The 16569-nt window shown below is 58.2% G+C and overlaps 2 protein-coding genes across 2 annotated transcripts; both read left to right on the forward strand.

The window, feature by feature from the left end:
* Window positions 1–1776: 1776 nt before the first annotated feature.
* On the forward strand, window positions 1777–4190 carry GFER (growth factor, augmenter of liver regeneration). The gene is made up of 3 exons (XM_003928424.4): window positions 1777–2037; window positions 2299–2495; window positions 3377–4190. The coding sequence occupies exons 1-3, from the start codon at window positions 1777–1779 to the stop codon at window positions 3537–3539; spliced, it is 621 nt and encodes a 206-aa protein (XP_003928473.2). The 3' UTR covers window positions 3540–4190.
* A 2924-nt stretch (window positions 4191–7114) lies between these two features.
* SYNGR3 (synaptogyrin 3) lies at window positions 7115–11569 on the forward strand. The gene is made up of 4 exons (XM_003928567.4): window positions 7115–7370; window positions 9154–9391; window positions 9928–10070; window positions 10148–11569. The coding sequence occupies exons 1-4, from the start codon at window positions 7272–7274 to the stop codon at window positions 10355–10357; spliced, it is 690 nt and encodes a 229-aa protein (XP_003928616.3). The 5' UTR covers window positions 7115–7271; the 3' UTR covers window positions 10358–11569.
* Window positions 11570–16569: the final 5000 nt, after the last annotated feature.

The following is a 16569-nucleotide window of genomic DNA, read 5'->3' on the forward strand; positions in this document are numbered from 1 at the left end:
TGGAGGGCAGTAGAGAAGCTAGGAAAGATTTATTCACAAGCAGAGGCCTAGAGGAATTCTGAGGCCCCTCCACAGCCCAGCTGACACAGCCTGCCCCACACCACATCAGCCCTGGATCCTTCCCACTTTTTCCTCTCCTACCCTCTTTTCTTACCTGAATGGTACAACCACCCCACCCTCCATCCATAGCCTCCTCACTTGCCCCTGCAAAATCCACTCCAAGGCCAGGTTCGGTGCCTCTCACCTGTAATCCAAGCACTTTGGGAGTCCAAGGCCGGGGAACTGCTTGAGCTCAGGAGACCAGTCTGGGCAACATGGTGAGACCTCTATCGGTACCAAAAAATATATACAAAAATTAGCCCTGTGTGGTGGCACGTGGGAAGTTGAGATGGGAGGATCACTTGAGCCTAAGCAGTTGAGGCTGCAGTGAACCATGATTGTGCCATTGCACTTGAGCCTGGGGAACAGAGCATGACCCTACCAGAAGAAAAGAGAAAGAAGAAAGGAAGGGGAAAGAAAGAAGGGGAGGGGAGGGGGAAGGGAAGGAAGGAAAAGAAAAGAGAAAAATTCACTCCCCATAAGAAAGAAAGAAAAGAAATCCACCACTCATATGATAGCCAGAGGAATCTTTGCAGCAAACTGAAATGGGATCAGATTGGGTAGCCTTGCCCAAAACTGGCATCTTCTCCCTACCCTTAGAATAAATTCCCAATCCTCGCAGCTACTGACCAGGTCTTTGATGGGTCCTTTTTGTTCCTGCAAAACGCCAGGACCCTGCCACCTTGAGCCTGGTCTCAAAGGTGCTCCTCAGCTGATTTCTCATCCTTCCGGCCTGTGCCCAAGGGTCACCTCCTCAAGGAGGCCTTCCATATTTACCCCACCCTTGCACGGCCCCACCGGTTTGTACGGGAACATTCATGAGCGTGGTTCGTTTTTGTTTTCACGTCTTGACCATTGAATTATGAACAGGAGTTCAGGCAGCAGAGCCGTGTTCCCTGCTCTGCCCAGCACCTGGAACAGCGCTTGGAGCAGAGCGGCCACTGCACAAATAATAGCGGAATGGATGAATGAACACGAGGAGGCAAAGGAATCCCAGAAGTCGCTCCAACTGGGAGCCCGACCCCTCATCCAGGCCGTAGGACCGGTGGCAGCCCGGGGCGCGCGGAGAGCCAGAAGCTCTCTCCCACCCTCGGCAGCCGCGCCCCGCCCCGCGTTGCCAGGCGCCCGTTGCCATGGCGTCGGGGCGGGGCCGAGAGCCCAGGGCCCTAGCGCGCGCCGTACTCTGTGCGGTCATGCCGGCCCTGCGTTGCCAGGGCTCCCAGCACCCAGCGGGTGGAAGCGCCCCTCAGCGGAGGGCACAAAGCGTGGCTGCGGGCACGCAGGACGCTGAGAGCAGAGGGATGGGGGCGTCGCGGGCCGCGACACGGACTTCGCCTGGGCCTCAGCCCAGGTCCACAGCATGGCCGCGGCGCATCTTCCGCCACACTTTGCTGTTCTACCGGAGGAGGCGAGAGTGCCGCCACGGACTGCGCAAACCCGGCGCGGGTCGCGGAGCGGCCGGATCCTCCTCCAGCTCCGTCCCCTCCCAGGCCAGCGCTGCGGCCTGTGGCTCCGCCTCCACCCGTGCCCGCTGGCCGGCCCCCGCCCCCGACTCCGCCCCCCGCCCCCGCGAGCACCGTGCGCGCCTCCGGCTCGTATTTTCGCGCGCTGGCCTGGAGGCCGACCTGGAGGCTCATCTGGAGGCTGAGCTAGCCCGGCAGACCTTGCGCGGGCAACATGGCGGCGCCCGGCGAGCGGGGCCGCTTCTATAGCGGGAATTCCTTCTTCCTGCCGGGCGGCGCGCGCTCCGAAGTGATGGACGACCTGGCTACCGACGCACGGGGCCGGGGAGCGGGGCGGAGAGACGCGGCTGAGAGGTCAGCCCCGACGCCAGCCCAGGCATCGACCTCCGATTCTCAGGTCGCCGAGGACGTCTCCCGGAGGCGGCCGTGCCGGGCCTGCGTGGACTTCAAGACGTGGATGCGGACGCAGCAGAAGGTGCAGATCCCTGCCCGACCTCCCCGGACCCCGCGCAGCCCCTGCCCCCGCTTAGGTGCCCCGGCAGAGCTCCCCAGGGTTGCCTTTCCCTGAACCTTGTCCCCCAGATAGGTCCGGCCTTAGAGCCTTCATTCGCGTTTGGGCTGGATCGTCTGCAGGACTCTGGCCGGAGTCCACTGGGCCACCGGCTGGGCGTGTAAGGGGGGAGCTTTGGGCGCTTCTGTTCGGAGAATGAACTCACTCTCGGTCGGCCTTCCGCAGCGGGACAGCAAATTTAGGGAGGACTGCCCGCCGGATCGCGAGGAACTGGGCCGCCACAGCTGGGCTGTCCTCCACACCCTGGCCGCCTACTACCCCGACCTGCCCACCCCAGAACAGCAGCAAGACATGGCCCAGTTCATACATTTATTTTCCAAGTTTTATCCCTGTGAGGAGTGTGCTGAAGACCTAAGGAAAAGGTAAGATGTGTTGGCAGGCATCAGAGCTTTGCACTGGAGCCTGGGCCTGGGGCTCCTGACTGACGTTATAGCGGGGAACCTAGAGAAACCTGCAGAGGTGGCAGAAACTGGCTGAGGAGCAGGGACCACCAACAGGTGAGGACTGGGGCTATCTGAGCCTCCTCCTCTTGTCTCAGAGGCCAAGCTGCCGGGATTTGCTGCTCGGAACTGCTCTCCCACAGCCACAGGTCTCCCAGGAAGGGCTTCCCTGCCTTGTTTGGCACCAAAGGCGGCTCCCCGCAAGTTAGGGAGGACTCCACTTTGCCTGACTTCTGGACTGCTGGTTTTAAAATCTTGGAAACACACTACTTTTGCTCCCAAGAGCCACCTCTTCCTCACTGAGGTATCCAAGAGCCAGAACTGGCCCTTGCAGCTGTTTCTAGGCCAGATGAGTGGGGCAGAGCTGCTATTGTTGCTTTCAGCCTGGACAGTCAGAATGAAGTCTCATCCTGACTGAGGCATCAGAGCCTGAGGTGCTAAAAATCAAGTCCAGTTTTCAATTACAAGGCTGTGCCTAGCCCCACCCGGTCCACACTCTACCTGGGGCTAGGGACACTAGGTGCCGCCTCCTCGGCATTAGGAGCTTGTAAAATTGCTAGGTCTGTGCTGTAATATTTTTCTTTGAGGCCCTGTCAGTGTTTCAGCAGCCCTGGGAGTCCGCCACACCCCGGGAACTGCAGGGTCAGGCCTGTTATGGGAATTCCCATCCCTCGGAGCATGAGGGCACTCCGAGGTGAAGTGCACGGCAGTGGCCCAGCTCTCCGTCCTTGAGAGCAGACAGAGCTGGCAGGGGCAGTGGAGCCGCTGCGTCCTCCCATTCTTCACATGCTCTCCCTACACAGGCTGTGCAGGAACCAGCCAGACACCCGCACCCGGGCATGCTTCACGCAGTGGCTGTGCCACCTGCACAATGAGGTGAACCGCAAGCTGGGCAAGCCTGACTTTGACTGCTCAAAAGTGGATGAGCGCTGGCGTGACGGCTGGAAGGATGGCTCCTGTGACTAGAGGCTGGTTAGCCAGAGCCCATGGGACAGCCAGCCAGGGCCCCTGCAGTAGCCTGGTTGGATAGGGGCAGGGCACTCATTAACGTGCATCAGGTCCGGAGCCTGTTGTGTCTCAGTTGAGTGGTCCCAGGACACTGCCCGGGGGGCCCCGCCCCTCGCAGGTTTGGAACAGAGAGGCACCCACAGCAGGCACCTGCTGGCCTCCTCCTCAGTGGAGCCCCCAAGGAGCAGCAGCTGAACTGCAGGTGAGGGAGACTGGAGGAGCCTGGGCTGCCCCTTGCCATTCAGGATGTGGCTTCCTGCTCACCCCATGCCCTGGTGCCTCGCTCCTCACACAGGAAGACTGGGCCTGGCTGGGTGACCCTGTGCCTGTCCCTGGAGCCCAGGCCATTGCCTTCCCACTGTGCAGCCAGGGATGCCCTCAGGGCCCCTGCCCCCCATGGCTCTGAGCTGCTCACTTCATGGGCTGAACTCTGCAATCTGCTTAGTCCTTACAGGAAAGCTCAGGCGGGGTTTGTCTGAGGGTCCACCATCCTGCCCACTCCCTGCCTGGCTCATGCCTGCCAGCATTGTGCCGTGCCTGTCCACAGAGGGTTTGTGCTGCCCGCTGCTTCAGAGTTTGAGGTCCAAATAAAACATTGAAGTGACTGAGGACCTCGGCTTCGTGTGCTTTGTGCTAGGGCCTATAGCAGTGTACGGGGCCTGCTCTGTCCTCCTGTGCTCAGCTGCATTTCCTGCTGGGGTCCTGGTTCCTCAGGAGGAGAGGGAAATCCCAAGGTGAGGGAGGGCCGGGAACAGCAAGGATGCTGATTGGTTGGGGAAAGGGGGCCAGAGTAACTGATATGGGGGTTCGAGGAGTACAAGGAGGCCAGACAGCATGAGGCCTCTCAGGCCCCAGAAAGGCCGCGGCTTTTACCCCCAGCTCTTGTGACAGTAGGTTTTTGGCAGGTTTGGAGCCAGGATATGGCAGGAAGTGATGTGGCTTTGAAGGGTCCTCTGGCTGCTGAGCTGGGAATGAGGCAGGTAAGGGTGGAGCAGGGGGGCTGGCGAGGAAGCTGGAGCAATCACTGAGTGACCCCAGAGAGGAGACTCACCCTCCTATTGGGGGCCGATGTGGGGTACACTGAGGGGAGAGTCTGAGAACCCTGAGGTGAAGATGGAGTCCTCAGAGACTGCTGGGCACTGCTGTGTGTGTTGGAGACAGAAAAGGCTGGGTGCAGTGAGTAGGGGTGACTGGGACCAGCCTTTGGGCCTCCCCAGCCAGAGCAGCCCAGCAGCAGTGTCTCCTGTGGCCATAAAGCTCCAGGGATCTCTGTCCTGAGGCATGTGTGGAGGGAGTTGCCCTATCCCCCACCAGATTGGTCCTGTGGGGCTGCTGGCTTCTGTAGAGGCTGCCCGGGAGGCCAGGTGGCACAAATGAGAGAGGGGAGATGGGGGTCGCCAGGAGAGAAGGTGCCCCTTCCTCGCCCAGACTCAGTGCTTCTCTCTGGCCTTTTTCGAGGCCTGTGAGTGCCTCAGGAAGCAGCTGGGTCCTCTGGTGAGGCTGTGGTCAGCTCAGGAACACACTGCCTGTATCTGCTGTCCTTCTTAGCTGCCTTACTTCCCTTTTTCCCTGTCTTCCTTGAAGTTTCACTCCCAAATAAAACTCTTCACTTTGACTCAGAGGCTGTTGAGGGCATCCAGGCCGGTGGAACTGAAGTTCAAGGAAAGGCTCTAGCTCAAGCTAGTGTACCAGAGCTGTTGACACACAGACCAAAAGAGCCAGCACAGAGGGAAGAGAGATCCCACCACCACCACCAGGATCAAGCCCTGGGCTCCTAAGCCTCACAGGTCACAGAGGAGGGGCCCACGAGGAAGGAGGAGCACCAGGAGGGAGGAGGATCTCCAGGTGGGGTGCAGTGGCTCACATCTGTAATCCCAGCACTTTGGGAAGCCAAGGTGGGCAGATCACACTAAAGGTCAGGAGTTAGAGCACAGCCTGGCAAAACCAAAACTAAAAATATTTTTAAAATTACCCAGGCATGGTTGCATGCCTGTAATCCCAGCTATTCCAGAGGCCGAGGCCGAAGCATCACTTGAGCCTCTGAGGCAAAGCTTGTGCAGTGAGCCAAGACTGACCCACTGCACTCCAGCCTGGGCGACAGTGCAACTCTGTCTCCAAAAAAAAAAAAAAAATTGAGCTGACAGCAGCATCAGACTTGCTCTTGGGATTGGCATGGAGAGGTCAGTGGCAACCTTTGAGTTTAGGTGGCGGTGGGAGCTGATTCTGCCGGGTCTCAGAGGGAGAGAGAGGAGGGGTGGTGCAGGCAGAGGATAGAAAACCCAAGCTTGCTGCTCAAGGGAGCAGTAACTGCTCGAAGCTGGAGGGGAGGTGGGGGTCAATAGTGTTTGGCTTTTTAGGAGAAAGTGTAGCATGTCGGGGTACTGATGTAAGTGATGAAGTAAAAGAGGAAAATGAATGACACAGAGGGGAGGCCTGGGGCCAATGGGTGAGACGGGTCGGGATTAGACACACAGTATGATGGATTTGAAATCCAGTAAGTGGCGCCTCTGGCAACACCTGCTCCGCCGGACTGTGCCCAGCTAGATTGAAGAAAGAGCTCCAGACCAGAACCAGTGGGCTCCAGTGGGGCTGGGCAAGGCAGCACCGTCTGTGCACCAGGTTGTTGTAGCAGGCAGCTGGGTTATTTACTTGTCTGAAGAACAGGGTGGTAGCACACTCTGCCTCTACAGGTGATGCACTTGGTGTTGTAAATGCTGTCAGTGCAGACGTCTCAATGCTCTAGACAGAAACCTAAGAGTCATCTGAACTTCCAGCCTGGCAGGAACATGAGGGGAGGGACCCTGTTGCACCCAGGGCTGGGGTCTGGAGGGGACCCAGCAGGGCACAGGGCAGCCAGGCGCCAGCCCCACCCAACTGCTGGTCTCTGACGCCTCTCCCTGCCCTCGATTCCAGACTAGGGCCTGCAAGTGCGCTAGGGAGACCCAGGAGTAGGGAGGGCATTGGGAGCTCCAGCACGTGGCCACAGGCAAGGAGCAGAGACACCAAAACCAAGTCTAATCCGCGCTGGCCACGGTGGCCCTCCTCGTCCCTCAACAGGTGCTCCTGAGGTGGAGGCCTGCCTTCCCACCAGACTCTCCCAGTCTGAGGCTAGAACCTGCTGAAACACCAGCTAGAGCACTGTGGGGGGCCATGGGAAAGACCCCACTTGCCCATCTGGTCTTCCTGGGACCAGGGTCAGGGAGCCATTCCCCTCTCCCGAGGGTTGGGGGAAGATGCTGGAACCCGTGGACCTCCTACTCCTTCATTTCCTCACCCAAGGGCCCTTCGCAGAGTAGCGGGTTCCTTTTCCTGTCTGTCCTCCCTGTTACGGCAAAATCTGCGCCCAGCGCCCTTGCCCCCTTACCCCGGGGACCTGGCTGGCGGATTCCTGAGGATGGTCTCGATCTCAAGATCGGGGCAGGCAGGTGAGGGTGGGGGATGGGAGGTGGGCACGGCGGAGGGAGAAGAGGGCCCTGGCCCGGAGCGCGTGGACCCAGTGAGGGGCGCGGGCTCGGCCCCGCCCCGTCCCGCGCGCCTCCGCCGCGGCCGGCGCGCGCTCCCGGGAGGCGGCGACGGCTGCAGCGTCGGTAGCATCAGCATCAGCATCAGCGGCAGCGGCCTCGGGTGGGGCTGGACGGACGGACAGGCGGACAGAGGGCGCCGGGGGCGCGCATCCCGCCCGGGCCGGCCATGGAGGGCGCCTCCTTCGGCGCGGGTCGCGCGGGGGCCGCCCTGGACCCCGTGAGCTTTGCGCGGCGGCCCCAGACCCTGCTCCGGGTCGCGTCCTGGGTGAGTGGCCCCTGCGCGGGCTCCCGCTCCCCGCTCCCCGCTCCTGCCTCGCGACCCTCATGCCCCTACCCGCCCCCTGACCCCCTGCTTCTCGCTCCCCAACCTCACTCTCATCCTTGCCGGCCCCTCCCCCGCCGGCCTCAGGTTGGGGTGACGTCACCGGGCAGGGCGCGCCCACCTGCGGGCGGGGGGAGGGGCTGGCGGCGACGGAGAGGGACCTTGAGAGGTCACCGCCGGTGGCCCCTACCCTTGCCTCCTCCTCGGGTCTAATTCCAGTGCCTTTCTGCAGCCCTTACTCTGTTTTTCCTGTTCTCGTGACCTGGAAGCAGGCTCCGGGTGGGGACGGGATTCACCGAGGGGCAGAAGGAGGGGGCTACGGGAACCGAGAGAGATCGGGCAGCGCCTCCCCTTTACCCTGCACACACACCCTCCGGGCTCCTTGGCAGGGAGCCTGTCCCCTGGCCCCCAGGTCCAGCTGTGAGTTGAGGGAGGAGAGGTTTGGGCTGGGAGGGCTTCCTGTCGGCGGTGGTGTGGGAGGCAGGTTTAGGGCAGCCTAGCCCACTGGGGTGTCTCTGGGAGGGCCCTGCTGCTCCTTCTTGCCCTCTGGCAGGGGAGGTGGCAGGGGAGGTGGCAAGTGGGTGGCGGAGCTCTGGGTTTTGTCCAGATGGTGACCTCGGCGCCTATCTTGGAGGAGGGCGGTGCCCACGGTGAGGCAGGGGGCTTTGGTCTCCCCTTCGGGGTGGCTCTGAGCAGACCGGGAGGCAGGGCGCTGTGTTCCAGTATGAGCGCCTGTCCCAACTTGTGGCCCACTCCTGGGCGACAAGTGCATGTCCTGGTTTCCCACTCGCCTTGGTCTCTCGGAGCTGGAGCGGGAAAAGATCGAAGGGATGAGGGATGAGGTTGAGGCTGGAAGTCTTTTATTGGAGACACAGGGCTGCCCCGTACAGCGCTGGTTAAAATGACTGCGCTCCTCACCCCCTCCGCTGCCTGCCTCCCGGAACTGGTGGGCAGGAGGCACTGAGGTTTGACTGAATCCCGGAGGTCAACGGTGTCATCCTTTCAGCCCAAACACTTAGGGGCGATATTAATAATCAGTCACGTGGGGGCCGTCATGCCTCAGATGCCCACCACGTGCAGAAAGCTGGGTGGACGTCTCTGTCCCAGAACTCCAGGAGCTTTGCCTGTCACCCTATGTGCGTGCTAGAAACAGGCCAGACAGCTCCCAACCGCGCAGGGAGCAACAGCCCCGCTGCCTCCGTGTCCTCCCGCCCCGCTCTGCCCGCTCCACTCCTACCTCCATTCCGCCCTGCCGGCGCCAACCTGGGAATCATGGGCCCAGGTGAAGGCTCCTGTTCCCACACTCTTGGGTGGGCTCTGAGGGGATATCACGGGCCCATGCGATGCAGGGCACCTGGCTTGAATCAGCCCCGGCTTTTGTCACCCTTGCATTCCCGGACACTTCCCCTTTGGAGCCCCTATGTCCCCATTTATAAAGAGGGTAAGAACAATGGAGATCCCATGGGGACTTTCTGATGATTCGGTGAGGGAACGCATGTAAAGTGACGGTTTAGGACAATACCTGGGCACGGTATATGCTCACTAAACGGTCCGTGTTGCCGACAATTACTAAATACGCGAGGGTTTGGAAAAGGAAGAGGTGACCACGCCCCCCACCCAGACACCGGCCTGGGAGCGCTGGGACAGGCCCGGGGGCGTGGGCGCTCCCGGCGGGCGACGCAGAGGTGGGGTCGCCGCAGGGCCCTGAGCACCGCGCCGCCCGCAGGTGTTCTCCATCGCCGTCTTCGGGCCCATCGTCAACGAGGGCTACGTGAACACCGACAGCGGCCCGGAGCTGCGCTGCGTGTTCAACGGGAACGCGGGCGCCTGCCGCTTCGGCGTCGCGCTGGGCCTCGGAGCCTTCCTCGCCTGCGCCGCCTTCCTGCTGCTCGACGTGCGCTTCCAGCAGATCAGCAGCGTCCGCGACCGCCGGCGCGCGGTGCTGCTAGACCTGGGCTTCTCAGGTGGGCGAGGCGGGAACGCGGAGCGGGAGGGCGGGGCGGGGCCTGAGGCGGCGAGCTTCCACGAGCCTCCCGGGTGGGCGGGGCCTGGGCGAGACGGGCCGCTGGCTTTTCTAGGTGGGCGTGGCCTGAGACGGCGGGAGTCCGTGGGCCTCCCGGGTGGGCGGGGAGGGGCGGGGCCTGGGTGGGGAGCGCCACTGGAGCTTCTGGTGGGCGGGGCCGTGGTGAGAGGCGGGAGCTGCGGCGGGGCCTGATGCAGGGAGCGGCAATGGGCCTCCCGGGTGGGCGGGGTCTGGACGGGGACCGCCGAGGGACTTCCTAGGTGGGCGGGGGCGGTGTCTGGGCGGGGCCTGGGCGTGGAACGCCGCTGGCGCTCCGGGGAGGGCGGGGTCAGCGGAGGGGAGGGAGGCGGGGCCTCGTGCCACGTGGCGAGCCCAGGCGAGGCGAGCCCAGGCCAGGCGCCTCCAGCCGAGTGCCCGCCGACCCCTCCTCGTGGGCCCCTTGTGGAGCGCAGCTGTGAACCTCCGCGCCGCCCGCAGGACTCTGGTCCTTCCTGTGGTTTGTGGGCTTCTGCTTCCTCACAAATCAGTGGCAGCGCACGGCGCCCGGGCCGGCCACAACGCAGGCGGGGGACGCGGCACGGGCCGCCATCGCCTTCAGCTTCTTTTCCATCCTCAGCTGGGTGAGTGCGGGGCCTGGGAGGACGGGGCGAAGGGGCGGGGCGCTCGACTGATCCCTGCTGACCCCGCCCCCGCGCAGGTGGCGCTCACGGTGAAGGCCTTGCAGCGGTTCCGCCTGGGCACCGACATGTCGCTCTTCGCCACCGAACAGCTGAGCGCAGGGGCGGGCCAGGCCTACCCCGGCTATCCGGTGGGCAGTGGCGTGGAGGGCACCGAGACCTACCAGAGCCCGCCCTTCACCGAGACCCTGGATACCAGCCCCAAAGGGTATCAGGTGCCCGCCTACTAGTGGCTGGCAGGCACAAACCAGGGCTCCAAGGCCACCCCACTAACGCCGGCCCCAAGGTCTCCGGGACCTCCCTTGGGTCCTTCCAGCTCAGCGCCAGGGACAGAGTGGGTAGCGGCTTGGGGCCAAGAGGGGGTGGCCCCTCGAGTGCCTGGGCTGTCCCCTGCCGAGTTTCCCCAGTCCCTCAGCACCTGGCCCCAGGCCTGAGGTCCTGAGAAGGGGATAGCACCGTCCAGGACGTGTGTCCCAAGCCTCGAATGGACTGGCCTGGGGAGCATTCCCCTCTTGGGCCAGCCACCCTGCGGCTCACCTGCCCACTCTGGGGTCAGAGGTCCAGCTGTCCTCTACGATCAGATGCAGGCGCTGCCCAGGACAAAGCAGGTGCAGGGCAAAGACACCACCCTCGCCCCGAGGCTGGGGCTCCTTGCCACTGTTCCCATCTCATGTCCCTGTGGGTAGTGACTGTCTCGCTTTTGTCATGGTGGTGCGTCCTGTCCGGAGCAGCTCTCCACTTTCTCTCACAGGCTCATAGAACAGCCCGGCCCTGTCAGTGTTGTGATCGTGGTCCTGTCTTTGGGTTTCACCTCCTAGTGCCCCACAAGCCGCTCCTCTGTCTGTGGCCCTGGCCCCTGCCCAGGTGTGGGTGGTTCTGGCTAGAAGGCACAAGGTAGCTGCAGGCCTGGGCACCAGTCCTGTCTAGACCCTTAAGTAAGACCTTGTCAGGGGAGGTGAAGGACACCTGGGTGCCAGGCAAGACAGGCCCCTCAGCAGGAGAGAGGCCCAGAGGCTCCAGCTGGCCACTGTGCCCCAGGAGAAGGCCCCTGTGGTTCCCTTTACCTTGGCTTCCTGGCCCAGACCCTGCCTCTCCACCGGCACCCCACTTCCTGGCCCAGTCCCAGGTTGGAGTCCCTCTGCATAGCTGCCTACTCATGCGATACTCAAAGCTGGCTTTTCACATTAAGTCGACAGCAAACACGGTTGCCACATTTCATCAAACAGACACCTCCCTCTGGAGTTGCAGTTGAGTGACGACCTTGTTACATTGTAGCCTAGACCAATTCTGTGTGGATATTTAAGTGAAATGTTTACAATTTTTGTATATATCGCTCGCTCTCTCTCTCCCTCTCCTGAAAGACCAGAGATGGTGTATTTTCAGTGTCCCGTGTTCTGACTGCAACTTCTTTACAATAAAGACTGTAACTGAGTTGACTGTGACTTGGACACTCCTGGAATCATTTCTACCCCTGCCCTTCCTGGTGCCAGGAATTGGGATCTGAGAGGCACCAGGGCCCACAGGAGGGGACAGGAAGATAGAGGCCAAGCTGACCCCCAGGCTCTGGGGGCCCCAGAGGTCCCCACCATAGATCCCCACCACCACATATCACACTAGTCTGATTTTCTGGAGAGACCTCTTTTTTCTTCTTTTTTTTTTTGAGGAGGCGGCTCGCTCTGTTGTCCAAGCTAGAGTGCAGTGGCACAATCTCCACTCACTGCAACCTCCGCCTCCCAGGTTCAAGCAGTTGTCCTACCTCAGCCTCTGGAGTAGCTGGGATTACAGGCAACCGCCACCACACCCAGCTAATTTATATATTTTTAGTAGAGACAGCGTTTTTTCATATTGGCCAGGCTGGTCTCAAACTTCAGACCTCAAGTGATCTGCCCACCTTGGTCTTCTAAAGTGCTAGGATTATAGATGTGAGCCACAGCCTCTGGCCTGTTTTTGTTTGTTGAGGGAAAAACAAAAACAAAGCAAAAAACAAAACAAAACAAAACAAAAACAACCAGATGCCCAGGCTGGAGTGCAGTGGTGAAATCTTGGCTCACTTCAACCTCTAGCAGGCTATGGCATCTACCTTCTGGGCTTGTGTGACTCCCTGCTCAGCCTCCTGAGTGGCTGGAACCACAGGCATGTGCCATCATGCCCAGCTAATTTTAAAGTATTTTGTAGGGCCGGGCGCGGTGGCCCAAGCCTGTAATCCCAGCACTCTGGGAGGCCAAGGCGGGTGGATCACAAGGTCAAGAGATCGAGACCATCTGGTCAACATTGTGAAACCCCGTCTCTACTAAAAATACAAAAAATTAGCTGGGCATGGTGGTGCGTGCCTGTAATCCCAGCTACTCAGGAGGCTGAGGCAGGAGAATTGCCTGAACCCAGGAGGCGGAGGCTGCGGTGAGCCAAGATCCTGCCATTGCACTCCAGCCTGGGTAACAAGAGCGAAACTCCGTCTCAAAAAAATAATAATAATAAATAAAAAATAAAAATAAAGTATTTTGTAGAAATGGAATCTCCTTATATTGTGCTTAGGCTGGTCTTGAGCTCCTGAGATCAAGTGATCTTCCCATCTCAGCCTCCCAAAGTGCTGGGATTTCAGGTGTCCGTCCCTGATAATTTCACTCTTAATGTCCTAGCACTGTGTAACACTGATGAGTGATGGTAATGCTGTTGGTACCATTTGCATTGTTTATAAGTTATCTTTTCTTTTTGGTAATGATCTTTAGGGTTCTCTTCTGTAAATCCTTATCTAGACAATTTTTTGCCATTGATCGTGCTTGGTCCTTGATGGTTTGTTTTTCCCCTCTTGGTGTTGAGGGGAGCAGTCACTGTTCCATGTCCTCTTCTTGGCACCTTCTGTTCCTGGGACTGCTGTGAGATTTACTGTGCAGCCTCCAGAGCTGGGTCCCTACTCCATGGCCACACCCCTTCCCCATTTCTCACCGGTACCTTTTGAGGTTACATCCTGCAGAGATTTCCTCAGCTTGGTGGTGGTTACTTTTTAGCCTATCTATATTGGGATTTTCTTCTCAACTACTTTTTATTCCTAGGATTTGTTTTTGGGTTTTTTTGTTTGTTTGTTTGTTTGTTTTTTTTGAGGTGAAGTTTTGCTCTTCTTGCCCAGGCCGTAGTGCAGCGGCCCGATCTCGGCTCACTGCAACCTCTGCCTCCCAGATTCAAGTGATTCTCCTGCCTCATCCTCCTGAGTAGCTGGGACTACAGGTACGTGCTGCCACGCCCGGCTAATTTTTGTATTTTTTAGTAGAGACGGGGTTTCTCCATGTTGGTCAGGCTGGTCTCCCAACTCCTGACCTCATGATTCTCCTGACTCGGCCTCTTCCCAAAGTGTTGGGATGACTAACACTTTGCTCAGATTTCTAATTGGTTATTTTTCATAACCTGCTGGTTGAGTGAAGCACAGCTAAGAACCATCTCTGGAGCCAAAATGCTGGGTTTGCCACTTTCTACCTTGGGTCATCCTGGGTACATCCCTCAACCTGTCTGTAAAAGGGTCTTCATGGTTCCTGTGGCGAGGGACGGGGAGGATTACTGTGGTTAGGCATATGGAGCTTGCACTGCTTGTCACAGCAACTGCCACTTCAGTGTTGCCTCATATTCCTCTCATTCCTGCTCCTTCTTGTGAGTAAACCCCCATCTGGGTACCCAGGAAGGAGAGCTGAGCAGATTCCCAGCACAATTAGTGCCTGAAGATTATCTCAGTTTATAGTGTTACTACTCAGTCATTACCTTTTATATAATCCTTTATATATAATCATATATTAATTTATAGAATTAGTGCCTGAAGAATACCTTACCACTCAGTTATTTCCATAATATATATATACACACAATTATATCTTAGTTCATAGTTGGAGGAGTGCCTAGAGCAGACAGGGTACAGAGCATGAATTAAGGGATAAACAGCTATACATATATAAGGATATCTTGCTTACAGTCAGAGGAACGTCTAGAGCAGACATGGTGCAGAGCAAGATTTAAGGGAAAACAGTTATACCAGGACAAGAACACATGGCCCAGGCGGCAGCATTCAGTATCAGAAAGATACCCGCTGTATGGAAGGCTTGGGGCGAGAGCCTCTGCTCCTGAAAAAGGAGTTGTCGGACCTTGTTCCAGTTCTTGTGGAAGGCTGCCCTCAGACCGGCAATCCACCTTGGTGACTGTGAACTTTATCAGCTCTTGGCTACTGTGCTGCTTGAAAAGCATCTTCCCATAGAAGCCATTGGAAGCTGCCAGCAGGTGGCAGTAACCCTGACAACTCTGTCACTGCTGTGTGACTTAAAGCATCCCCCCATAAATCTTAGTAGTAGTTTCCCATAGATAGAGGTATTGCACATTGCACCCTCTTCACTGCGCACGGCCCACCTTCAAGCCTTGGTGACCTAATGGGGGTGGACCCCTTACTGCACACGGCCCTTGCCTTCATTCTAAGGGGCCCCTTGCTGCGCACTGTCCACCTCCTGGCCTAGGTGACCTAATGGGGGTGGACCTCTTGTTTTATTGCTCACGACCCTATCATTGTCCTTAAAGATGACTTCACTCACTGCCCTGCCTCCTAACCTATACACAATAAATACTCATGCTTCTGAACATTCGGGGCCTCGCCTGACTCTGCTTATAGGTGGCGTGGCCCCCTGAGCCCAGCTGCATTTTCCTTCTACTTCTGTGTCCTCTTTATTTCTGGGATCCTGCGCCTCAGCACAGCATAAGGGCCACCCCACGCCCCTGTAGGGCCCTCAGCCCTACATCTAGCTACTGTGCTGACTCAGATCCTCCTCCAATAGAAATCACCGGAAGCTGCCAGCAGGTGGCGGTAGACCCTGCCAGCTCTTTAGCTACTGTGCTGACTCAAAAGCATCCTCCTATAGAATTCCTTAGAAGTGCCGGGCGCGGTGGCTCACGCCTGTAATCCCAGCACTTTGGGAGGCCGAGGCGGGTGGATCACGAGGTCAAGAGATCGAGACCAACCCGGTCAACATAGTGAAACCCCGTCTCTACTAAAAATACAAAAAATTAGCTGGGCATGGTGGCCCGTGCCTGTAATCCCAGCTACTCAGGAGGCTGAGGCAGGAGAATTGCCTGAACCCAGGAGGCGGAGGTTGCGGTGAGCCGAGATTGCGCCATTGCACTCCAGCCTGGGTAACAAGAGCGAAACTCCGTCTAAAAAAAAAAAAAATATATAGAATTCCTTAGAAGTAGCCGGCCCCTAGATAAGAAATGTTGCACACTGCACCCTCTTCACTGCACATGGCCCACCTCCTTGCCTCAGTGAACTAATGATGGGGGTGGACCCTTTGCTTATTGCACACGTGATTGTCTTGATCCTTTCACTGTTTTTAAGGTGACTTCACTCACTACCCTGCCCCCTAACCTGTACCCAATAAATACAGATGCTCCTGGACATTCGGGGCCTCGCCTGTCTCTGCTTATAGGTGGCATGGCCCACTGAGCCCAGCTGTCTTTTCCAGTCCTTTGGTGTCTTATCTCTTTTTTTTTTTTTTTTTTTTTACCCCAGCCTCCTGAGTAGCTGGGATTACAGGCATGTGCCACCATGCCCAGCTAATTTTTTTTTTTTTCTTTTTCTTTTTTTTTTTTTTTGAGACGGAGTTTCACTCTTGTTACCCAGGCTGGAGTGCAATGGCGCGATCTTGGCTCATCGCAACCTCCGCCTCCTGGGCTCAGGCAATTCTCCTGCCTCAGCCTCCAGAGTAGCTGGGATTACAGGCACGCGCCACCATGCCCAGCTAATTTTTTGTATTTTTAGTAGAGACGGGGTTTCACTATGTTGACCCGGATGGTCTCGATCTCTTGACCTCGTGATCCACCCGCCTCGGCCTCCCAAAGTGCTGGGATTACAGGCTTGAGCCACCGCGCCCGGCCCCCAGCTAATTTTTTGTATTTTTAGTAGAGACGGGGTTTCACCATGTTGACCAGGATGGTCTCGATCTCTTGACCTCGTGATCCACCCGCCTCAGCTTCCCAAAGTGCTGGGATTACAGGCTTGAGCCACCGCGCCCGGCCTGGTGTCTTATCTCTTTACTTCTGGGATCCTGTGCCTCAGCACCATGATAGGGAACACCCCACGACCCTATAGGGCTGTGGCTCTACACTTCTTTTAAGAAGTCATTTTTTGGCCATGCATGGTGGCTCACGCCTGTAATCCCAGCACTCTGGGAGGCCAAGGCAGGCGGATCACCTGAGGTCAGGAGTTTGAGACCATCCTGACCAACATGGTGAAATCCTGTCTCTACTAAAAATACAAAAATTAGCAGGTATGGTGGCGAATGCCTGTAATCCCAGCTTCTCAGGAGGCTGAGTCAGGAGAATGGCTTGAACCTGGGAGTCAGAGATTGCTGTAAGCCGATATTGTGCCATGCACTCCAGCCTGGTGACAGAGTGGTGGGGATGGGGGTGGGAAAAGCCA

This window comes from Saimiri boliviensis, chromosome 12 (genome assembly GCF_048565385.1).
Source record: "Saimiri boliviensis isolate mSaiBol1 chromosome 12, mSaiBol1.pri, whole genome shotgun sequence".
NCBI classification, from domain to species: domain Eukaryota; kingdom Metazoa; phylum Chordata; class Mammalia; order Primates; family Cebidae; genus Saimiri; species Saimiri boliviensis.

What these genes read in the sequence shown, in the direction of transcription:
- GFER (XM_003928424.4), top strand. Translation starts at nt 1,777, where the DNA reads ATGGCGGCGCCCGGCGAGCGGGGCCGCTTCTATAGCGGGAATTCCTTC. An exon ending in GGATGCGGACGCAGCAGAAG is followed by an intron (nt 2,038 to 2,298) that starts GTGCAGATCCCT and finishes GGCCTTCCGCAG; the next exon opens with CGGGACAGCAAATTTAGGGA. An exon ending in GCTGAAGACCTAAGGAAAAG is followed by an intron (nt 2,496 to 3,376) that starts GTAAGATGTGTT and finishes CTCCCTACACAG; the next exon opens with GCTGTGCAGGAACCAGCCAG.
- SYNGR3 (XM_003928567.4), top strand. Translation starts at nt 7,272, where the DNA reads ATGGAGGGCGCCTCCTTCGGCGCGGGTCGCGCGGGGGCCGCCCTGGAC. An exon ending in TGCTCCGGGTCGCGTCCTGG is followed by an intron (nt 7,371 to 9,153) that starts GTGAGTGGCCCC and finishes CGCCGCCCGCAG; the next exon opens with GTGTTCTCCATCGCCGTCTT. An exon ending in GCTAGACCTGGGCTTCTCAG is followed by an intron (nt 9,392 to 9,927) that starts GTGGGCGAGGCG and finishes CGCCGCCCGCAG; the next exon opens with GACTCTGGTCCTTCCTGTGG.